At 47.4% G+C, this 20515-nt stretch overlaps 2 protein-coding genes across 15 annotated transcripts in view; one reads left to right on the top strand and one right to left on the bottom strand.

The window, feature by feature from the left end:
• The window catches only part of COPRS (coordinator of PRMT5 and differentiation stimulator), a 186100-nt gene that overhangs the window by 156824 nt on the left and 8761 nt on the right, over positions 1-20515 (top strand). For 5 of the 12 annotated variants that reach the window (XR_013927799.1, XR_013927800.1, XM_080385392.1 and 2 more), the window contains one exon: positions 5126-5210. Coding sequence is in view for 3 of the 12 variants with exons in the window: in XM_080385392.1 (XP_080241518.1) it covers positions 5126-5178 (53 nt within the window). In the remaining 9 variants the exon portion in view is untranslated. Of the gene's footprint in view, positions 1-5125; positions 8817-20515 lie in introns of those variants that run through there. The other 7 variants (XR_013927797.1, XR_013927801.1, XR_013927798.1 and 4 more) reach the window with 5 other exon arrangements.
• The window catches only part of RAB11FIP4 (RAB11 family interacting protein 4), a 177402-nt gene continuing 172000 nt past the window's right edge, over positions 15114-20515 (bottom strand). For all 3 annotated transcript variants that reach the window (XM_080380991.1, XM_080380992.1, XM_080380993.1), the window contains one exon: positions 15114-17330. The gene's annotated coding sequence lies outside the window, so the exon portion shown is untranslated. The remainder of the gene's footprint in view (positions 17331-20515) is intronic.

Raw genomic sequence — 20515 nt, 5'->3', positions numbered from 1 at the left:
GTCCCAGCTGCTGCCAGTGGAGTGGCAGAGCCTCTGTTGCTGGTGTTTGCTCCCTGTGCATGGCTCTGCGTCCTTCTCTGCAGCTGCTGCGACTCTTGGGGTTGGTGGCAGATGGCAGACGATCCGCCAGCCTGGAGAAGAAGAACACTTTAGGTGCACAGTGGAGCACAGACTTCTCTTTAATGACGGTTTATGTAGCTTGGAGGGAGACAGGCTGAGGATGGACACTTGTTGCCTGTGGGAAGATTGCACTGAAGCAAGACTGGGACAGAGCCTTTGGTTTTGAGAGCTCACTGCTGCTGAATTGTCAGCTTGCATCAGAGCTAAATATCTGCCCCTACTTCTGACTTCAGCAGCCACCCTGGCATTGGGGGAAGGAGCCAACCTCGGATACAGGTCTGACACTTCCCAGACACGTGGTGACCACTGGGCCTCTACCCCTCCGAACAGCCCTGTAACACTCCCCATATTCACGTGGAAGAGGGTGACTGAAGGAGGGAATGGCAGTCTCCATACTCAGCCCTCTTGCTTTTTTTGGTTTGCATTGCATGCTCCATGTTGTTTTAATGTAGTTCCTAGTATTTAATGTGCTTTTATTGCTTTCTCTAATAACACCGACTGAGCACTAAGAGCCAAATTAAACAAGCCATGCCAATAAGCCAAACATTTAACTTCAACCAGCAAAGCGGATGCCTCTTACCCCTACTCAGGCTTAGATATGTAAATCAGGGACCTCACTGCTCATCAGGGAAAGCGGAGCAAATGGCTGCTGTGGTGCAGGCAGGGTAGAGCTGGGGCACTGTCCCTGGCGTGGGTGCAGAGGCTGCTGTGTGCCCCCTCCCCACACATGCTGGTCTTACCACCCTGGGTCTTGAGGTGGAAGTTGGACAAGGTGAAAGGCTGGTTGTTCTCCAGGTTGTAACGTGGCATCTTGTCTCATGGGCTTTATCAAGCTGGGTCTTGTATTTCTGTGGCTGGAGGCACCTGTAAATCCCTTTGACTTCGGTGGAAGCTGGAGTTCATATTCTGCGTCGCTGAAAGCCTTTCCATGCAATTAAAAAACAACCCCAAACCTCCTCCCCTGGTGCTGATCAGTGGTGTGGTGTTGACGTAAGTGTACTGGAGTTTCGCTTACAGCAGCTGGGTAGCTGGCACTTTTATAGGGCTTTTTTTTTTTATTCTCTGTCTTTTGCACAATATTCCTGAAGGTTTTTTTCTCTGTTTGCTTTTCCCCAACAAGCCCCAGCCTTCATCTCTGTCCTCTTAGCGCTGCTTCCTGTTGTTCTCTGTGATCTCCCTTGTTCCATCTTTCTTCTCTTCTCTGGTTTCCTCCCTTTCATTTTAGCTCTTTTTTGTTCAGACTGGCTCAGCCCATCCTCCCAAAGGGGAAGCGTATGTTTCATCCCCGTGACTCTGTTTCCCTCCCAGCCCCACAGCTGTTCCCTCTTTCCCGTTCCTACAGGCCCCTCTCCTGCTCACAGCACCATCCACTGCCTTCTCTTTTTCCTCTCCACGTCCAGCCCCTTTCCTCCATCACTGGAGGTCAACAACAGAGAAAATGAGCCAGGAGGGGGATGTTACAGCTAAGAATGATTGTGCCTGCAAGATGCTAAGAGTTGTCTCACCAGCATTAGTCTGGGCTGCTTTCATCTGGCTGGATGAGTCGAACCCGCCAGTTCAAGCACTGACATAGGTTTTGGTGTTTCATGCCACACAATCTGCCGTTACACCTGAGAAATTTTAGCCTTTTGCTCTGCCCAAGCCTGACAGCCGTAAGCTCTGCGGCGGGGCTGTGGTGGGGTGGGAAGGTAGGCTTCATTCCTGACTTCCTTTCCCCCCGCCCCCCGCCGTGCGCTGCGCTTTACCAGCTGAGCACCAGGCGTCTGTAGCTGCAGATCTCTGTGCTTTGGTCCATGCAATTATGTGTTTTCCAGTTGCACTCAGTTGAAAGTAATCATGGAGCTGCAATCTCAGCTGGGACAGAAAATCATCTAACAAGTTGGCTCCTGTGCGATTACAGAAGATACATTCTGCCACTAATTTGTTCTGCCACTGTTTCACCCTCCTAAGTGGAATGAACTGGGGAAGCAAATGCACACTTGAGTGCTGCTGGTCTGTGCCTGGGGTGAATGAGACATATTGCTTCAAGGTGCAAAGAACTTTGCACTCTAGAGGAGCTGGGCGGCAGTGTGTGTGTCTGCCTCAGAACCCATCTGACCCCTGCCTCGGGCATCTTTTTACAGATTTAGGAAATGATCAGATCTGGAAGGAGAGCCTGCATGGGCTGATCTGTCAGCAGGTAAGCAAAAACCTAATACAGCCCACAGCCACCCTGCACACAGCCCAGAATGTGGACCGAGACCCCAGAGCTGCTGTTTCACTCGCTCCCCAGCTGCAATTGCATCTCCTGCCTCTTCCCCCTCACCTCTCCCTGTAATCCCCGACTCGGGCTTTGCCTTCTGCAGCAACAAAGAAAATGTCATCAAAAACCTCCTTGCACTGATGCAGCAGGAGGCTGTGACAGATACAGTCACGGCTGGGGAATGAGTGCGGAGCAGTGCCGAGCTGCCTGTGCCATTATTGTTCTCTGCTGCAAGCTGGAAGCAACCGAGAGGAGGAGGAGGAGGAGGAGGAGGGGGACGCAGTCGGTCCTTCTGTAACAGCCCCCCCGGGACCTGAACGAACCTTCGGTGTTGCAGGGTATGCACAACAGTCGAGACTGGCAATTTGTTGCATGAAGGTAACAACAAAACCCCTCGTCTGGATTCAGTCCCTGTATCTGGTATTTTGGTAGTGATTACTCAACAGCGATCAACGTTTAAACTGAGTTTCAAAAAAAACAAGTAATGAAAGAGGGGAATAAGTGAACTTCCAGGGCAAGTGCAGGGTGTGCTGAAAGGGAGAATGATGTGACGATTGCCCCCAGGTCAGCCTTGGTAAGGCCGACCCTCGTGGGGGTAGTTCAGCAACTTCTTGTTGGGGTTTGTTACAGAGTGTTTCCCCTGCGAGCCGTGCTCTGCTCTCGCGGGTTCCCTCCCTGCGCCCTCGGCTCAGAGCAGCAGCCTGGTACCTCGGCACGCGGCACACGCTACAGGTGGCAGCTCTGAAATGGCCATCAGCATTTTCAGGGGCAAGTACGTAAGATGAAGAATACTATATTAGCTTATATACTATATACTCGAAGAATACTATTAGCTTGCATCACCCCTTGCTAATGTAGATGATTGAATTAAAGAAAAAAGTTGAGTTATGCCACGCAAACAGTCCATTTCTGAGTATGTCATAACGGCCCCCTGGCAAGCTCCATAGGCCATAAAAATGCCCACTCTGCTTATCGTATTTAATTGTTTTAGCCTTTGATAAATTATCTGTTAAAGCCTGTTGAACATTTTAAAGCGTTTCTTGCTAATGGATTTTCACAATGTGGTTTAAGGGATGTTGTTATTAATAAATGTAACTGCACTGAATGGTAATTTGATAAAGATGAAAGAGGTATTTATGAATTCCGCTTCCCTTTTAGCTGTTGCTAGGAATTTTCACTCCTTCAGAATATACTGAATTTAGTCTTGATTTCTTTCTGTTGAAACTGGGCTATTACATGCTGATTCTGTAAAGAGAATATTAGTGGAGTTGGACCAGTTGTGAAGTCCCCCGTGGTGGTGAAAACCCAGTTGTTCCCAGCACATCAGAGGGGTTTCCTGGCTATAAGAGGCAGCGAGACTGGCCCTGGGATCCCATACAGTACTGGTAGAAAAGTGTAAAGGCAGTTTGGGATTCGGGTAGGGTTTTTTCCCCCCAAGATGATTAATGGATCTTAATATTGATAGAAACATGAAAAGAAAATAATTTGTCCATGCTAGATAGCCAGTTTTTGCTAATGGGCTGCTCTCCATTACGTTATCATTGCAATGACTGAAGCACTTTGCTGTGTATAAATTAATTAGGAACTTGCATTTCAGTACTGAACAGTGTATGCCTGGCTCCAGTGAAACAGGAAATGTGGAATGTCTAAAGGCTGGTATCTACCACAAAAACGGCTCTGTAAACACTTGTGGCACACAATAATGGGAAGTACTGTGAGTTATGTTGGGACTGCATCATAAAATTATCATAGGGCTAAACAAGGGCAATTGTGAGGAGGAATGTTAGCAGAAAAAATGGAAAACATGTTATTTTCTAAGAAGAGAGCTTTGCTTTATTAGGATTCGATCCATGCAGAGACTGACGTCTTCAACACAGGAGACAGGTATTAATCACGGGAAAGAATCTGTTTGCACTACTAGCAGAAAGCTAGTTCTCTTGACAATAAGAAAAAAATGTTTTCTTTTTCTGGACGGGGCTTGTCGTTAAAGATGCATCCATGTGCAGAAACACAAAGGATCAAAAGGCAGCGTGAAGCTGGGGAGGGCTGAAAGACAAGGGATTTGCTCCTGCCTCTCTCAGTTGCCTGCTATGTGATGTTGTACAGCTACTTCTTTCTGTGGCTCTTCCTTACCTCCCACCCTCTGTGTATTTTCTTTGTTAGCTCTGTTCAAGAGCAGAGATTTTCTCATACCTTGTTTTAATACTGCATGTAACTTCGCCAGATGCTATGGTAATATCATCAAGACTAATAGCTACTCTGCCACCCAGCTCATTCTCTCAACCCATCCTTGTGAACAGGCGGCCAAGAGATTTATATATAAAGCAGAAATACGGATCTGCCTCTGATCTTAAGTATAAATCAGGGTTAAGTTCAATGGAATTCAGCAGGAATAAAATGGGTGTTTGTTACAGAGGAACTGAGACATTCTGTACAAAATACACAAACAGTACTTACAATAAAGTTTATAATTTAAGACAAGAAAATGATGTGAGATCTTGGCTGCCTGCACCTTGCGCTAGACTCCTCCCTTGGGATGATGCTATTACATTATAATAATTTTTTCTGGACTACTTTCCTTGCATAGTAGGCTATAAATAATCATTATTGGTATTGCAACAAGGCTGTGGGTTCCTGAGCAACTATGACCAAATTCTTGATTTGTCAGTTACTGATACAATGCATCTGTTTTTCTGATTATTTTAATAATGTTTTATATGCAAAGGAAAGAATACAAAATTACGTCATTTTTTTTCTTTCTAGATTCATGGGCTAATTGGAGGACAGCCTACCTGTGGCTGTCCCTGTGCTTGTAAATCCTGGATCCAGACTAGCGTGATACTCAGGGGTAAGTGTTTTGTCTATACTGTTGAGCAATGGAAGACCCTAGCCCCTAGCTACTCTGTGCAGACAATACCAATATGTTACCAGCATCCCATGGGGCACATCTTATTACTGGAGGAAGATTCTCAGCAATGAAAATGCAGTTTTATCCTTCACAAAGTGCCCCTTGCCAAAATCAGCCAAGCATCTAGAAGCACTTACTCTATTATGAGTGACACATCGTTAATGTTCTGCTAACTTGCTAAGCGTGGAAGGCAGACACAGTCTTTCCTGAGGTTTCCATCTCTATCATGTCCAAGCGTTGCTGCCCCCATTTCCTTTGGCCTAGCCATGCCCTCACGGACGTGCAGGGCCCAACAGCTCTAATTTCATACAAGTCAATGGACTTGTAAGATAAGGTGCTGATGTAGGAGGGAGATGAATCAGGCCTGTGGCCAGAGTCCCACTGATTTCAGTGAACAGGGCTGCAGTCACGGTCACATAGGTCTTGAGAGCAGGGTGCTTTAATTAGTTTGTTCTCAGGTGCCAGCTCAGTCATCACGCTACAGGAGGGGAGCACAGCCACCTGATGTGGAATGCTGAGTGCCGACAGGTGGCCCAAAACATACAGCTGTTGCCAAAGTGAGCTGATTGCCTCTTGCGGGTCCAGCCCAAAGAGCTCCTGGTGCAGTCCTGCTCTCCTCTGCCTCTCCCCAAAGGCAGGCAGGTCTTGACCACACACACTGTCACGACAGGACCTTCGCCTTGAACTTTGTGCCTCGGACTTCAGCTTTGTGAGCCCTCAGATGGCCCTTCTGCAGCTGCATCAGGCCACACGCAGTTGCAAGTCTCTGCTGGGAGGTGACAGGCATGGAGCTGGCACTAGGTCTGTGAATACTTCTCTGCAAAGTCAAACAGGTGAGTGTAATCCACTGGTAGCGTCAGCACTTTTGTTTGGCTTAGCGCTAGCCTTGAGCGGGGAAGCAGCGTGCGTGCAGCTGGTACGGGTCTCAGGAGGCAGTGATCACCTGCAACCCCTCCTAAGCTCTTCCAGAAGTGTAAGAAGCCTTGTCCTGAAGCGCCGGCTCTCCAGTAGCCAGAAGGGCTGTGGAGTCAGTGTGGAAGGGGCACGAAAGGGTGTTTTGTTGATTTGGTATCCTTGATAGGTGATGTCGTAAAGTCTGGGATTGCCGAAGTGTTATCCCCACCACAGACAACATACGGCGTTGTGGAACATTGGTGTCTCACTCCCCTGAGCAATCCCAGCTGCAGAGGCTTTCCAGGATGAGTGGAAATGTGGCCCCTGGACTTGTTACTACGATTACAGGAAATCCTCAGGCATCCAGGCTCTGGCCTGTTTGACCAGCTGCTATGTGCTTCTGAGGATGCTCTGCTGCCTTTTCACTAGAAAGCAAAAGCAGTTTTGTGCCCAACAGCCGATAGATTTTTCTCTCTTTTCCCCCCCCCATTGGTCTCCTCCGCTGCCTTCCCCTGCAGGGGGGGAGCAAAGGGTGGTGCAGCCCGTGGGTTTAACGGTGCACCAGCCCTTTAATGTGGAGTTGTGTTTTTCTTCCAAGGCCAAAAAGAAATGTTAGTGAAGGAATCAACAGATGTGAAAAGACGGCTAGGACACTTGGAAGACAAAAGTGCTTTGTGTTTCCTAAAGCAGAGAGCCTGTTCACAAGGAGGTTACTCTTTTAGAAAAACACGAGTCCTGTGACACTGCCAAGGCCAGTAGGTGCCCAGCGGAGCAGTGGGCATTCAAGGCAGACATGCTCTGGGAGAGGGGCACATCTTTCTCTCACTCCAAGGTATTTTCAAGTATATTAACAGAGAGAAGAGGAAAGGAGAGAAATCGGTTTTGCTCTGCCATTTCATCCCTTTCTTTGGGTTTGAACACGCACCAGATCGCTTCCGTCTGTCTAGGATGGCAACACGGCCTTAGTGCTGTGCTCGTGTCAGTCTTACGCTGTTTTGGGGAGCGAGGGCCATGCTGCTGCCATTCTGCAGCTGAGAAAGCAGGTAAAGCGAGGACGTCTGTCATGGGCAGGATCCCAGGGCGGTTCCCAAGGGAGTGGGGAAGATCCGTCTGCGGGCTGGTGGCCCACTGCGGAGGTCCCAACCCCACCTTCAATACCGCTGCGCTACCTGGCAGTAAGGCCCGGACGTGTAAAGGGGCTTAGGTGACTAGTATGGTTTTGCCAGGTGCTTTGGGGGCAGGGCTCCTCTGGTCCGCTGTTGGCCTGTGACCTGTCCTGGCTGTGCGTCTGAGAGAAGTCCATCTGCAGCCTGGATGTGTTTGCTCTCTTCAAGAACTGGACAGAATTCAAAGCACAGACACCTAGTTTTCGAGTGAGCAAGGTTAGACTGCTGCAGTGATCTCAGCGGGGTCAGGAAGCTCTGCAGTTCACCTTAGGTGCTTAACTAATTCCTCATACAGTGCCGTATCTTCTGAAATGTGATCTTTAGGCTCTTTACGTCTCAGTTGTCCATAAAATGAAAATGCCAGTTAATGGTGAGAAGTGTTTCGGTGATACTGAGCTCACACACACGGAAAGGCAAGTGCAGTTCTGGGAGTCATCCGGAGCCTCTGAAGGCTCTGGTTAAGAAACAGGAGCTTTGAAATGTACCTCATTAGAGTGAATCTCCAGCACTGTCTGTAGTCGTACACCAAACACATTCATTTCAAAAAGGGCAAATTAAGGGAACTAATTAGTGGAATCAAATGCACTGAAGAGCTGAGGAGTCGAATGTGGTGGAAACTGGATTCCAAAACTAGCTGGAACATGCAGGAGGACAAACCCTGTAGGGAAACATTCCAAAACGGGTGGGATAAATAACCAGTCCCAAACACATGTTGGGAGTTAACCGAGAGCAGGCAAGGAGTGGGCAGAAGGTCTGATCGGCAAGAGGGTGCTCAGCCCGCACGCGGCCAGGGATTGAAATCAGATGTCTGGAGGGGAACCACTGCAGGGGCCAGCACCTGCTCGGCTCTTCGCTGGAGCCCATCACCCCGACACAGGGGCTGAGTAAGCAGCTGACACAGCAGGTCCTGAACAGCCGTCGTGCCAGTGATGTGTGCAGTCCAGCCGTTCTGCACCTGCTTCCTGAGCTGCCCTGTCATCTTTGCCACAAGGGCGGCATCAGAGAACAGTGGTGGGGCAGATGACCGGAGGCAGGATTTGCCTTCGTCATCCGATTTTAATTTGCTGAGCTCAGGAAATGTAGGGGTAGAATGAGAAATGTCAGAAGTAAAGTTGTGAATCAGACTTTGAAAAGGAAATTAAAACAGATGGCAGAAGGTTTCAGCTAGATAAATAGAGGAGAAAAAGAGAATAAATGTGGTCATTATGGGGTGAGAATGGGGCTGACATTAGGCCAGTCTACATATGGTCTAAAAATGAGTCAAAACCACTTTGCCTACATTTTAAATAGAGATGATCATGTTGAATAGTGGAGCAAAGATAGGATGTCTAGCAGGAACGTACATAAGGGAACGAAAATTATCACATATAAGACGGAAGGAAAGGCTTAAAGAATTCAGTGTGCTCAGATCAAGGTGCACTGGCAGATTTCCATCCCAGGATTTGGAAAGAACTGGCACATTAAAGGAGCTCAGCTTAACCTCGTATTTCTCTTTGATGACTGGTTGGTGGTTTTTTTTTTCCTAGACAAATGAAATACAGGTGATTTACTCTATCCAGACTTGAGTCAAGAATCTGATATTATAGCACATGGGAAATTACTAGTTGAAGTTGAGAAGATGGGGATTAGTGTGGATAGCAAATGCAGAACTGCTAAAGCAAATGACAGGGAGCTCTGCGGAAAGGAGAAATGCCGGACAGAGGCAGTTAGTGACTGGAACTCCTCAAGGGTCAGTCCTGAGCCAGTCTTACTTGTTTTGTTAATGACTTTGGCACAGCTGTAGGAATGTAGTAAAGAAATTTGCTGAGGACCCAGGCTTTGGTAATACAGAGGAAGATCACGACATCAATCAGCAATAACTGAATGGCAGAATTTGTCTGAGATAGAATAGGCGAGGTATAAAAATGCAGTTAAAAGTTAGTAACTGGAATATCACATTACTCACTTGAGAATGACAAAAGCAGGGTGGTGGAAAAAAAAAACATATAGAGAATTACTTGCTTCGAGGGATAACTGTGAGCCACTGATCTGATATGGAAAGGCAAACACAATCCTAGAAGATACAGGTTCACTCATGTTCAAGGAAGATTAGCAGGTACAGAGAAGGCCATTGAGGATGATCAGAGGGTTTAGAACAAGAGGAGACTAGAAGAGCTTCATTTGTTTAGTTTCTCAAAACAAAGACTAGAGGAGATAGGATTGTTTTCAGTAAATACATCTGATAGGTAAAGATCAGAGAAAAAAGAGAATTGTTTAAACTAAATTATGATGCTGGCACAAGAACAAATGATATTAAGGCTGGAAACTTAAAATGAAGTGCTGGAATAGCTTGCCAAGAAGTGTGATATGATGTAATTGACTGTAATAGTGGGAGACTGGATCGGTAATCCAGAGCCTTGTGTTCCTAGAGAACTCCACAGGTAGGGAGTCAGCCACGGTGATGGTTACATGCAGGGAACTGGAGGGAACAGCCTAGGTTAAGACCACAAATGCATTCCCAGCGATGAAGCAGTGCAGTAACTGAGACTCACACTGCCCCTACCACGTGCTGATCTCTTTCTTGCTGAGAAAGCTACGGCAAAGCAAGTGCTGTGAGGTCTGGTTGCATTACAGAAATGGTTCCGCTAAAACATTTTACTGTGAGTTTGAGCTTTTGCTTTTTACCCAAAAATGTCATCATCTTTCTCTTCCCAAGCCTGAGTCTACATGATTGAAACCACGTCTTCAGGCAGCACTGTCCTGATGCTGGCAGCACCGCTGCCTTGCCTCCCTGGCTCTCGGCTGGGAGCAGGGGACGCGCTCAGCTCCCAGCCCTTTCCTCTTCTGATGTTGGCAGCCAGAACACCCGGCCAAGGGGTAACGCTGTACCCCCTCAGAGAGAAACGTGCAGCAGACAGGATGTGGCAAAGCTGGCACTGGCCTCTAACGAGCACTTCTTTAATGAAGTTGGTAGCTGGATACATGACACAGTAATGCTCCTGCGGCGGCAGTTCCTCGGACCCTGGGGCACTGAACTGGGCAATCCCACAGGCCCCTCGGGAGGGCTGGGAGCGACAGCCAGTGCCCCCGGCCAGAGCACTGCTAGGGAGGAGCCCGGGGCTAGGAGCCCTGCGCTGCTTGGGCAAGCGCGAGAAAATACAGCTGGCCAGTCGTCAGGTTTGGAAATCGGGGGGGAGGAAGGCTGATACTAAAGCTTTTATCTCAACAGCTAAAGTGAGGTCCTTCCCTCCTTCTCCCCTTACGGGAACTGGCAAACTGGGCTCTTTAATGGTACAAGCTCATCTCAGCCTTGCCTATAAATAGATAAATGAGATTCCTCCTGTCCCAGTGAGTAATTCTGACATCCTCCTGTTGCCTCGCAGAGAGCTGAGTCACAGGCACTCTGCACTCCAGTCCCTGCATTACTTACATGGTCTCAAAGGAAATTTTAACACATCCAATGAATCATCAGGGATTGGATCATGTTTAAAGTTATTCCATTGGCATTTCCCTTCTATTGTAGCAAGTCTGCCAACACCTAAAACTTTAGCTAATCTGGACTCAAAATGCATTGAGGAAATAGCATGTTGACATATACAGCTACCAATAAAAATAATAAAAAAGGTGCTTTTAATTCTGCATCGGTAAACAAGTGACCCATAGTGGATTCCTTTAGCACTCTGGACCTGCTAATTTTGTCAGACTGCTTCCTTGTTTTGAAGCTGCTTATTTAAAGGAACACCAAGTTTGACATGTTTTAATATTCAGTCGTTAGGCCCCTAATTTAATCTCCTTCAGGTTTCCTGCCAAAATATTATTTGCACTGAGATGAAGCTTGCAGCCCCATGCTCATTCTCTCACAGAGACACACACATTCCTGCTCTTACCCATGATAAAAATAAAATGCCTGCAAAGCAGAGACACAACCAGAGCAGTGTTAAGTACAGAACCCAGGGCAGCGATATGCTGCTCTACAAGGTGCTGAGCTCCAGCCTGAAGCAGTATCTCCTGGTGGGGCATTTTCACTTGTTACCTTGCCTTCTCCCGGGTGGTGCAGCGTGGTCTGGTCAGCTTAGAAGCAACACAACATTTGAAATCAGTGTGTGTGTCTCTCTCTCTGCGTCTGCCTCAGAAAACATCTGGAAGACTGGAAAATTCTCCAGCAGAATTTGGGAGCTGTGAAACAAATATAAAAATATTTCTCTCTGTTGGTTTTCTGGCTTGCCTTTCGTATCTTAGAACTGCTTGGGACATTTCACTCATTATTACCAGACTCTCAGTTTCAATGAGCGAGAAATGCTAATATTTGCTGCTTTGCTGCTGCGGTTTAGTATTCTTAGACCTAAACCCTGGCTTGTTCTTTTGCTAACCCTAGGAAATCTGTGTCTTATTTAAATAACATTTTCCTAGTACCTTTTCATCAGGCAATTTTCCGCCTGTGCATAGATTGTTAACAAGCGTTTGTTCAACACATTCCAGCATGAGCTGCAGTCACTCCATGAGATACTGTGTCTTCTGCTCCAAGGCTCACTGCGTTATTTATCAGCCCAGCCCAGCCCTGGTTGCCAGTTTTCTGCCAGCTGTTAACTATACAATAGCATTGGGGAAAAAATTAATTCTAGCTCTGCCAACAGAATTGGATATAATTCAGCTACCTGTTAACAAATGATGATTTCTTTAACAGCATAAACTATAATATTTTTATAGCTGACAGTTTTCACCCTCCTCTGCAGCTGGAAAAACCTGAGGAATTCCCAGAAGTTCCTCACTTGTGTCCTTTTCAAGTTTTCTTATAGTAATGCCTTGTACTGTTGTTTCTGTGCAGGAAAAGACACCCTTAATGGGCAAGGCTGACCCTTAATGTGTCAGGATGCTGGAATAGAGCAGCTGCATTAACTGGTGTCACTCAGCTCCTTAGCTGGCCTCCTTCCTGCAGCGGGAAACCCCACTGGACGGTCAGGCCCTAGAGATGCTCAAGCACAAGGCAGCGGCCTGAAAAGCAGCCAGTGTTTCTGTAAAGCATTAATCACCCTGTGCAGGGCTGGGGAGCGGGAACGGGCAGAGGGTACGCTCGCTCTCAGCCCGCACATGTTTTCTATCTAAGCTTTGTTTCAGCTGGATCTTTCCCACTAACGCATCCTTCTTTACACCTTGTACTCATTTATTGCGAGGCTGTTTAGCAGCACAAATCAATTAAGTACTGCAGAAACCCACTGAGACAGACAGAGGTTCCTACCTCTGGTTCACCCGGGGTGGGAGGCACGCCGAGGTTAAGGCTGTAGTTTTTGCCACACAGCGCGTGAGGGTGGAGCGTGGGTTTCAGCCCCCTCCAGCTCACCTCCTGCGTGGGCTTCAGCCTTTCCCAGCGCCCTTGATGCAGCTCTGCCGTGCCGGGCCCTGCCCGCTCGCAGCCGCTGCTGGAGCAGCTGTTCCTCCAGGGCCTGGCTGAGCCGGCCCTGGGGTGCCCGGCCGTGTGTAACGGGGACAGGGGAGAGTCGGGGCCGCTCTCCAAACTCACCTGCATGCGTCCCGCAGGATTCTCCATCAGGAGATCACCTGCTGCTGCTGAGGAATGTCACTCCTCGGTGGTAGAGCTAGCCCCTGGCCAGAGGGACAGGCAGGGGTCTAGGAAGTAGCACTGTCACAAAATGTGAACAAGAACAGAGTCAGAAAAACTGAGTGGCTTTAAAATACTTTTGGGCTGGTCTCAGTCCAACTGCAGCACCAGGCTTAGCGTGCAGGGGCGAGCGCTCACAGTACCATCTCCAGGCCCTCTGGGCAGGCTGGGGGTGGGGAAAGACCACTGCTCTCTGGTTCGGGTTGGGTTAGAGCTACTTGTGTACATCACACACGTCAGAAATAGGATCTAATGATTCCAGCCACGTGACAGTTGATCCACAACACGAAGGAAGATAAAGCCTAGCCAACCAATTCCTGCTCGTGCCTTTAAAATGGGCTCAGCCAAACTGTACTTCGTGAGTGTCTCTCAGGAGGGCCAGATTCTGTAGGACATGTCTTCGGCTCAGAGGAGACCATTAATCATTAGTGTGCCTCGGTCCCTGGCTATTTTAATCACTGTTGAAATCCACATGCAGTTCCCACTCCTATAAATGGTATTTGACTCCAATGCACATGATTCCTTTGGCTTCCTTTCCCTAATTAAGAGCAAGCTGTAACTACTTGGAAGTCCACTGGAATCCATAGATTTGCTTGTCATCTATCGTGGAGCAAAAAATTTGGTACTACACGTAGAATAAGATCCGTGCTGCCAGACATAAGAATCAGAAGATACCGTAACCGGTAGTGTGGTATGAATGTGTAATGGCTGTTGTGCCTACAGGCTGGTGGCCAAAACCTGTCCTACATAATGGAGCACTGGAAATGTCATTGGGCTCTACCGTATCATTAGTCCTTGTCTCTTCCACTTTATTATGTAATGATTAAAAATGCCTCTTGTATATGCTGGCACTAATTAGGGGATGTCAGTCTGTTGTGGGAGAAGTAAATGAATCATCTGAAGTGGATGAACTAAGAGTGTATTTGTAAACTATAGGCTGTAGAACCAGTAAGTCTTTCTTTAATTTTTCCTTTAAAAATGCTGAACAAAAGTCACAGGCAGTTTGAGAAAACAAACTGCTCATCCACAGATTCAGGAGTGCAGTGAATTCTTGTACTTCTCAGCTTCTCTCATGAGGCAGATGAGAGCCTGAGGAGACCGGGGGTGTGCAGAGGAAGCTTCATTGCCTTCCCTTAATTACAGACTAATAAATAAATGCATCGTGGCCATCTCCGTGGGCTCACTGGTACCCCGATTTACAAAGAGGATTGCTACAACTCTATAAATTTCTCTGTTTGCATCCTTTGTCTATGAACATGCTGCTATTGAGCTTAAAGAACCAGTCTGAATTTACATGCAGAGAGTAAATGAAGTTTACAGGAATATGAACTTAAAAAGTGGGGAAAGTTTTGCAGGGACACTAGTTGACAAGGATCCCTTCAGTGTCTGTCACACTGTGTCAGGTCATGGGCACCATGACAAACAGTCAAAGGACTACTGACAGTTATAATGTGGGATTTAACCCATTACACCTGGCAGCGTTGTTTATCTGGAATACCAGAGTCTTTTTTCTTGTATCCTTAACAGTCAGGAAAAAGCATGTACTTTTTTCTTCTTCTTTTTTTTTTAAAAGCTGCATATAAAGCAGCATCTGCCTCAGTAACAAGCGGACTTTCTGTCTGCTGGGCTTTGAGGTTAGGAAGACAAATCCTGCTCCAATGCCATAACAGAGGTTTCAGACTTGGCGAGACGAAGGCATGCACACAAGTCACACTACCCTCAATCAGCTGATGAGTTTGTGTGCTTAACTTGAGACTTAGGGAAGTCTGTTCACTTTGCTGGGGGTTTGTTTTGGTTTTCCTCTTTAAAAAGTACCAAATATCAACCTTTGAACTCCAGGCAATACAAACTGGGCACCAGAACAGTGTCCAGCTCTTGTGAATGTTGGCCCAGTGATCCCACTGGAGAAGTTGCTACTTGTTTCCCACCAACTCCTACAAATGTTCTCTTAGCTAAACAGAGCTAATTCTGGACCAAAAAGACAAACCTTAACAACAACCTGCTAAATCTTAAAGGTTCCTTGAAAGCTTGGATTCCTTCAGTCTTGCTGAAAATTTAGTGTTTAAATTATGACCAAAGTTTGCCTAAATAACTGTATTTCCTTTGTGATGCAGCTATTAATCAGAAACTACAGCAAAGTACCAAAGGGCTTCAGTAAAAGCAAGCAACAAATTTGCAGGCAAAATGTATTTCCTGCACTGTTTTTATTCTGTTTATGTGGCTGACATATAATTTCTGTTTGACTGAATGTACCACATCATACTGGACAGGAGTTGTGCACTAAAAGCAGCTGGTAACATTACAGGGCCGTTCAGAAAGTGTCCCCTGCAGTGAGAGACTCCTTGCAGCCTAGAACACTAGTTCTTGAAAGACATTAATAGAATTGCTTGTACTTGAAGAGAAATTTGATTTTTTTTTCTTTTCCCTATTGGGCTCTGACCCTGCACCCTTTGGCCTTTGCTGCTTCGGGTCTGTCTCTAACACAATTACCGATCTAGATGCTGTGCCCCTTCATGGATGTGCAAAGTAGCATGAATGGTGGCTCAAGTTTAGTTCATCTGCTGTTAATACATTTTTCAGGGAAAGAATTGTGTGCATGAGAATACCAGGGTGGTTTATTTCAGTAGCATCTACTTTGATGTTCATACTACTTAGCATCCACTAGGGATGGCAGCCTGAAGGAAGTCTGGGGCTGTGCTTATCTGCAGTAGAAAACAAATGACATCACCTGAGACTGAGTCTGAAAAAAAACATGATTGCCTGCATGTACTTTTCAAAGCACCTTTATTTTAGGTATTTCTGTATTTTTCCAAGCCAAATTGGAGGTGCTAAAGGACCCTGAACTTCAAAACAAAAAAAACAACCCACAAAACCAAACCCAACAAAAAACCCAAACCCTAACCAAAACCAGCCAGATTTGTTCTTGAAATCTTAGTGGCTTAGCCTGGGCCCTGAGAAACAGACTCATGGGTCTGTTGAGAATGTCCTAAAGAGAGACCAGCAGAGCTGGATCCCACCTGCAAGGTAGGCATGAGGGATCCTGCATATAAGCCCCGGCCACTTACCAAGTGTCCCTACAGACCTCTGCTCCACTTCCCTCCATGCTGACAGGCAGTATGGCAACCGGAGGGGATGTGTGTGACCTGCGTGACTGGGAAAGATGTTTTGGGAACAGACAGAATAAAAATAAGACCGAACCACCCTGCTCTCCTGTTCACCACATGCAGTCACATACGTGAAGGGTTTCATCCACAGAGGCTGTACGAGATGCATAAGCAGGAACTTGTAGCTTGCCGTAAGGTACAAGACACAAGGTTATAAAGCACTGGAACAGCTTGTCAGACATTTATATAGGCAGAAATCCCACAGCACATAAGAAAAAGATCCGTTCATCAGGGCTCTGGCTTCAGGATGAACTGCAGGAGTGACTCTGTTTGAGGTTCAGGCTCATCCTTCTGACTCTAAAATCCATGAGTGGGTTCTCTTCATAGTGGCAGAGCTGAGAGAGGAAGAAGCTGGGGAGGTGTATTCCAGCGTTTCAGAGCAAAAATGTGTTTATTTTAACATCTAAATATTCTTATTTTGAGTAAGGTGGTGGTGATAAAGATAAAAACTATAACACAGAAACACATTCCAAAAAAGTTACAAACCCTCATTCCTGATCTTCCTGTTTTCAGCACAAAGAATATTCCACTGTAGTAGGTCGTCGCTCTGCAGCCTGTTAGCAGTTGAGGTGACTGGGTCCAGTTGGCTTGGTAGGTACCAGAATCAGAACAGGTTAAAGTAATTCCATCCGCCCATCGTGCCAAGGAAGCACTCAAGCCCTTCCATCCCTCTTCAGTATCAAATGAAGACAGAGTTGCTAGAGGAAGAAATCCTCATGGAGAGGAGCAGAGTCTGGGGCTTCCCACGATGGGGCAGTCTCAGAAATCAAAGGTGTCAAGGCAGGAATCCCTGAAACAAACAGCTCCAGAAGTGGCCCGTTCTGGAATCCGCCTGCAGGGAAGGACACTCCAACAGTCCTGGGGGGCCTTGAGCGCCCCAGTTGCTTTGTTCCCAGCTGGTTGAACAGTGCCCCTCCTGAACTGATAGCAAGGTGCCTTCCTCCTGCCCATTGTCTCGTCTTATCTAGTCACACAGTCGCTGGGACAAGGATTGTCTTTTAGGGCTTGCTTACACCGCAGAGCTGGCGATTCCGCCGTAGCTGTGCAGGATGACTCCACAGGAACATACTCATTCCACAGCAGCTGGTACAGCTCCCGTTCATACCATACCTTAACTGGCCTTGCGTCAGCACGGCAGCGTGCCTTACAGAGCTAAGCGGGGCCTGGGACTCGGTTCAGGGTTTCTAGTCATTTCTCGTTTACAAAGAATTCAGCTTTAAGAAAAGCAGTTGAAATGCTCCTGAGAATAACAAATAACAAATTAGTAAATCTTGCTCCAGAGCCATATAACCCAATTAAAGATAGGTAAGTGATGTGTAAAGCAAGTCTGTGTAGTCACTGTGAAAAAAAAAGCATGCATTTCTAATCCATTGACATATGAAGCAGAATTAATTGATAAGCATATCAATTAATTGATAAACATAATAAAAGCTTTAAACAAAGCCTTTTAAAAAAGGTAATGAGTAAACCAACCAGACAGTGGAAAAGGGACTGTTTCTGTTGCGGGGCCAGATTAATTTGACTATCTGTACCCCAAGGTAGCTTATTAAAGGATAAAAGCTTTGAACATTGTTGCAGAGTTCAATGAAAATACAAACTTTTGCTTAACATATAGAAGCTCTCAGAAATGCAAATGAAGCATTAGAATGCATAAAGATGGCAAGTAATTGAATATTATGGTTCTGTTTATCCAATTGCTTCTTTGCATGCAATTACTGCATCCTGGTCTGATCTGAAAAATGAGAGTAGAAATAAAGCGCAGAGAAAGGTGCTGCAGGTGAGCGGAGAGCTGCGCAGCGACAGCGCCGTCAGCTGAAGGAGGAGTACAGCAGGGCACTGCGGGGGTGAGGCCGAAGGGTTTGGGTACGGCTCCTTCTCTGGGGCTGGGCTGGGCGTCCCTGCGGGTGCAGTCCTCGCTGCTGGGGGGAAATGCCAGACACACACAGCAGGGAGGGGAAGCGCTTCGGTTTGTTTCGTTTCCCCCACTTGCCCTGAGCTTCACACAAGTACGTACTCGGTACGACTCACAGCACCACATCTCTTCAGCTCCACTCCAACAGAAACGCTTTCTGTTGGGGCCTGAAACACTGCCCCGACTTGCAAGCCAGCCTTCCCCAGGGCAGGCCTGCCCTTCCACGCTTGCCAAGCCCCGAGTGCTAGTGTTTTCCTTCCAGGCCTCCCCGTGCCGGAGGTCACAGTTGACCATTGCAAGAACAATAAGGATTTTTAGGGGCATTATGACTGGGTTAGTAAAACACAGCTGCCCCTGAAAGTCCCTCATTTTTCTTGCTGCCGCTCAGTCCATCCCTAGAAGGGCAGAGGTCTGACAGGGGCCTTTCTCTCCAGCATGGCTCTGCCGTCTTACACTGGCACACCCGGCTGTGCCAACGTGCCCCAGTGCCCAGCCGTGACATGGCCAGTGGAAGGTGTGGAACTGCTTTGTCATCCCTGCAGGCTCCCTCCTCAGCGCACGCCAGGCCAGGCTGCGTTTTGGTGTGACGCCAGATGGCTCGTCTGTCGCTCGGCAGAAACGCCTTCAAACAGAGCCTGGCCCAGCTGCAAGCAGCCCTGGACACCCCAAACCCCTGGGGCAAAAGGCAGGGACACCTTCTGCAAATACACGTGGTATTGGCTGTCAGGTGAGCACTGGCACTTTGTCCAGGAGCAGAGACCCCAGGGCTGCCCAGCTGCAGCACCCAGCTCCCAGCAAGAACAAGTCACACCCGTCTGCCCAAATGCAGAAGCAGTTGCTTTTAATTTATTAATAAAGACAGGATTTTAATTAGGGAATTACTACTGATTTCTCAAAAACTTTCATCTTAAGTAATATCTAAAAAAGATCTATAGGTTTCCTCCTAGAAAGGTGCCAAGTCATTGGCCGGGAATTTTCAACTCTCATTCACAAGTCCTCCTGGAAATCCCAGCCCAGCCCAGCATGTCCTTAGGACAAGGAGCAACACTTTCCTTTTAATTCATCAGTAATTTGAATTTTGATGGAGGTGGACTCAAAAGAAACCATAGGCAGATTCCCACAATTCTGCCCTCTTGTTTCCCCATGACCTCTGTCTGTAGGGTGCTGGGATGGCCCCATCCCCATGGTGGGCTTGCAAGTGTCCCTGCAAGCTATCGCCCTTGAGAGGGACTCTGTGACATGCTCGAGGGCTTCCAGGGTGCTTGTGGCAGAGCAAGGAACCCCTGAGACTCTCAGGGACATTCTTTTTTTTTCTTTTTTCCTCCCCCCTTGCAGTAAAGACATTGTGTCCCTCAGCAAAGGCTCCTTTCCCCGCTTCCCACGGGCTGGGAAGACCACCAGTGGTTGAGCATCTCTGAGGACCGGGGTGAGCTGTGAGTGGCAGCACAGCCATCTCCCAGGGCACAGCTCCCCTGCTCCCTGCCCAGGCCCGAGCACTCGCTGGCCCCAGCCGGGGTGTTGACATTCAGCTCCAAAATAAAAGAGGCCGAGTCGCCACTTTCAGCCACACAGAGCAGCATCTTGTTTGGAGCTGCTGCAGTTCAAACATGCCATCTCCAGGGACACGCACGGCAGGCTGGCGCGGCCGCTCTGCATGCAGTGGAAATGCCGAGGCTTAGGGCAGTCACCAGGATCCCAGCCATGTCCAACACAAGACAAAATATCCTCGCCCATCCTGACAGAGGATGACACTCCACAGTAGCAGGCAGCCTGGCATCCAAGAAACCCCTGAGATCCTCGCATTACCGTACAAAGCTACACCTTATTTTCATTTAGCATTTCTTCTATGGCTTGCAAGTCAAACGAAAGCAAACCCCATGCCCTGATTTGGTAATAAAACATCAGCCATGATTCTGGTCCAAATATGAGTTGCACTTTTGAAAAAATTACAACAGCAGTATAATAATAATAATAACCAAAAAAAAGCAGCAGCCCTCTGAATGCTAATGACGTTGGTGTCCTAAATGAAGCATAAAAGCCAGAGCCTGCAAGAAGCAAAGCATGAGTCAGAGCGTCAGCAGTCCCACACTGAAAGCAGCACTCATGGCTGCTTCATTCATTTAAGGAATCAATTCCTTTGAAATGAGTATGAAGTAGTTTTTAGGACTAAGATTAAATGAGATGCATGCTGTTATTATTTTCAAAAGTTCTTCTTTTTTTTTTCCTCCCCCCCCCCCCCCCCCCCCTCTTTTTCTTGGATTGACAATAAACAACTCTTTGTAGTTGCAAGGAGCCCCAGGCAAGGACCAGGTCCCTGCGGCACTTGCTGTTGTACCAACATGGAAGAAAATCTGATGAGCCCCTGCCCCAGGGAGACCACAGCCTCCCAGCAGCCAGGATCCCACCACAAGCAGACAGAGCACACCCAGGGTACAGCAAAACAGGGAATCGGCACCATTGCAGATTTCAGCCTGGGTAGCTATCTCGCCCCCGATTTTATTTTACTTGCATCT

Source organism: Falco punctatus (assembly GCF_963210335.1).
Source record: "Falco punctatus genome assembly, chromosome: 1".
Taxonomy (NCBI): Eukaryota; Metazoa; Chordata; class Aves; order Falconiformes; family Falconidae; genus Falco; species Falco punctatus.
Note: the sequence above shows the minus strand (reverse complement) of the source record. Positions and strands in the feature narration are given on the sequence as shown.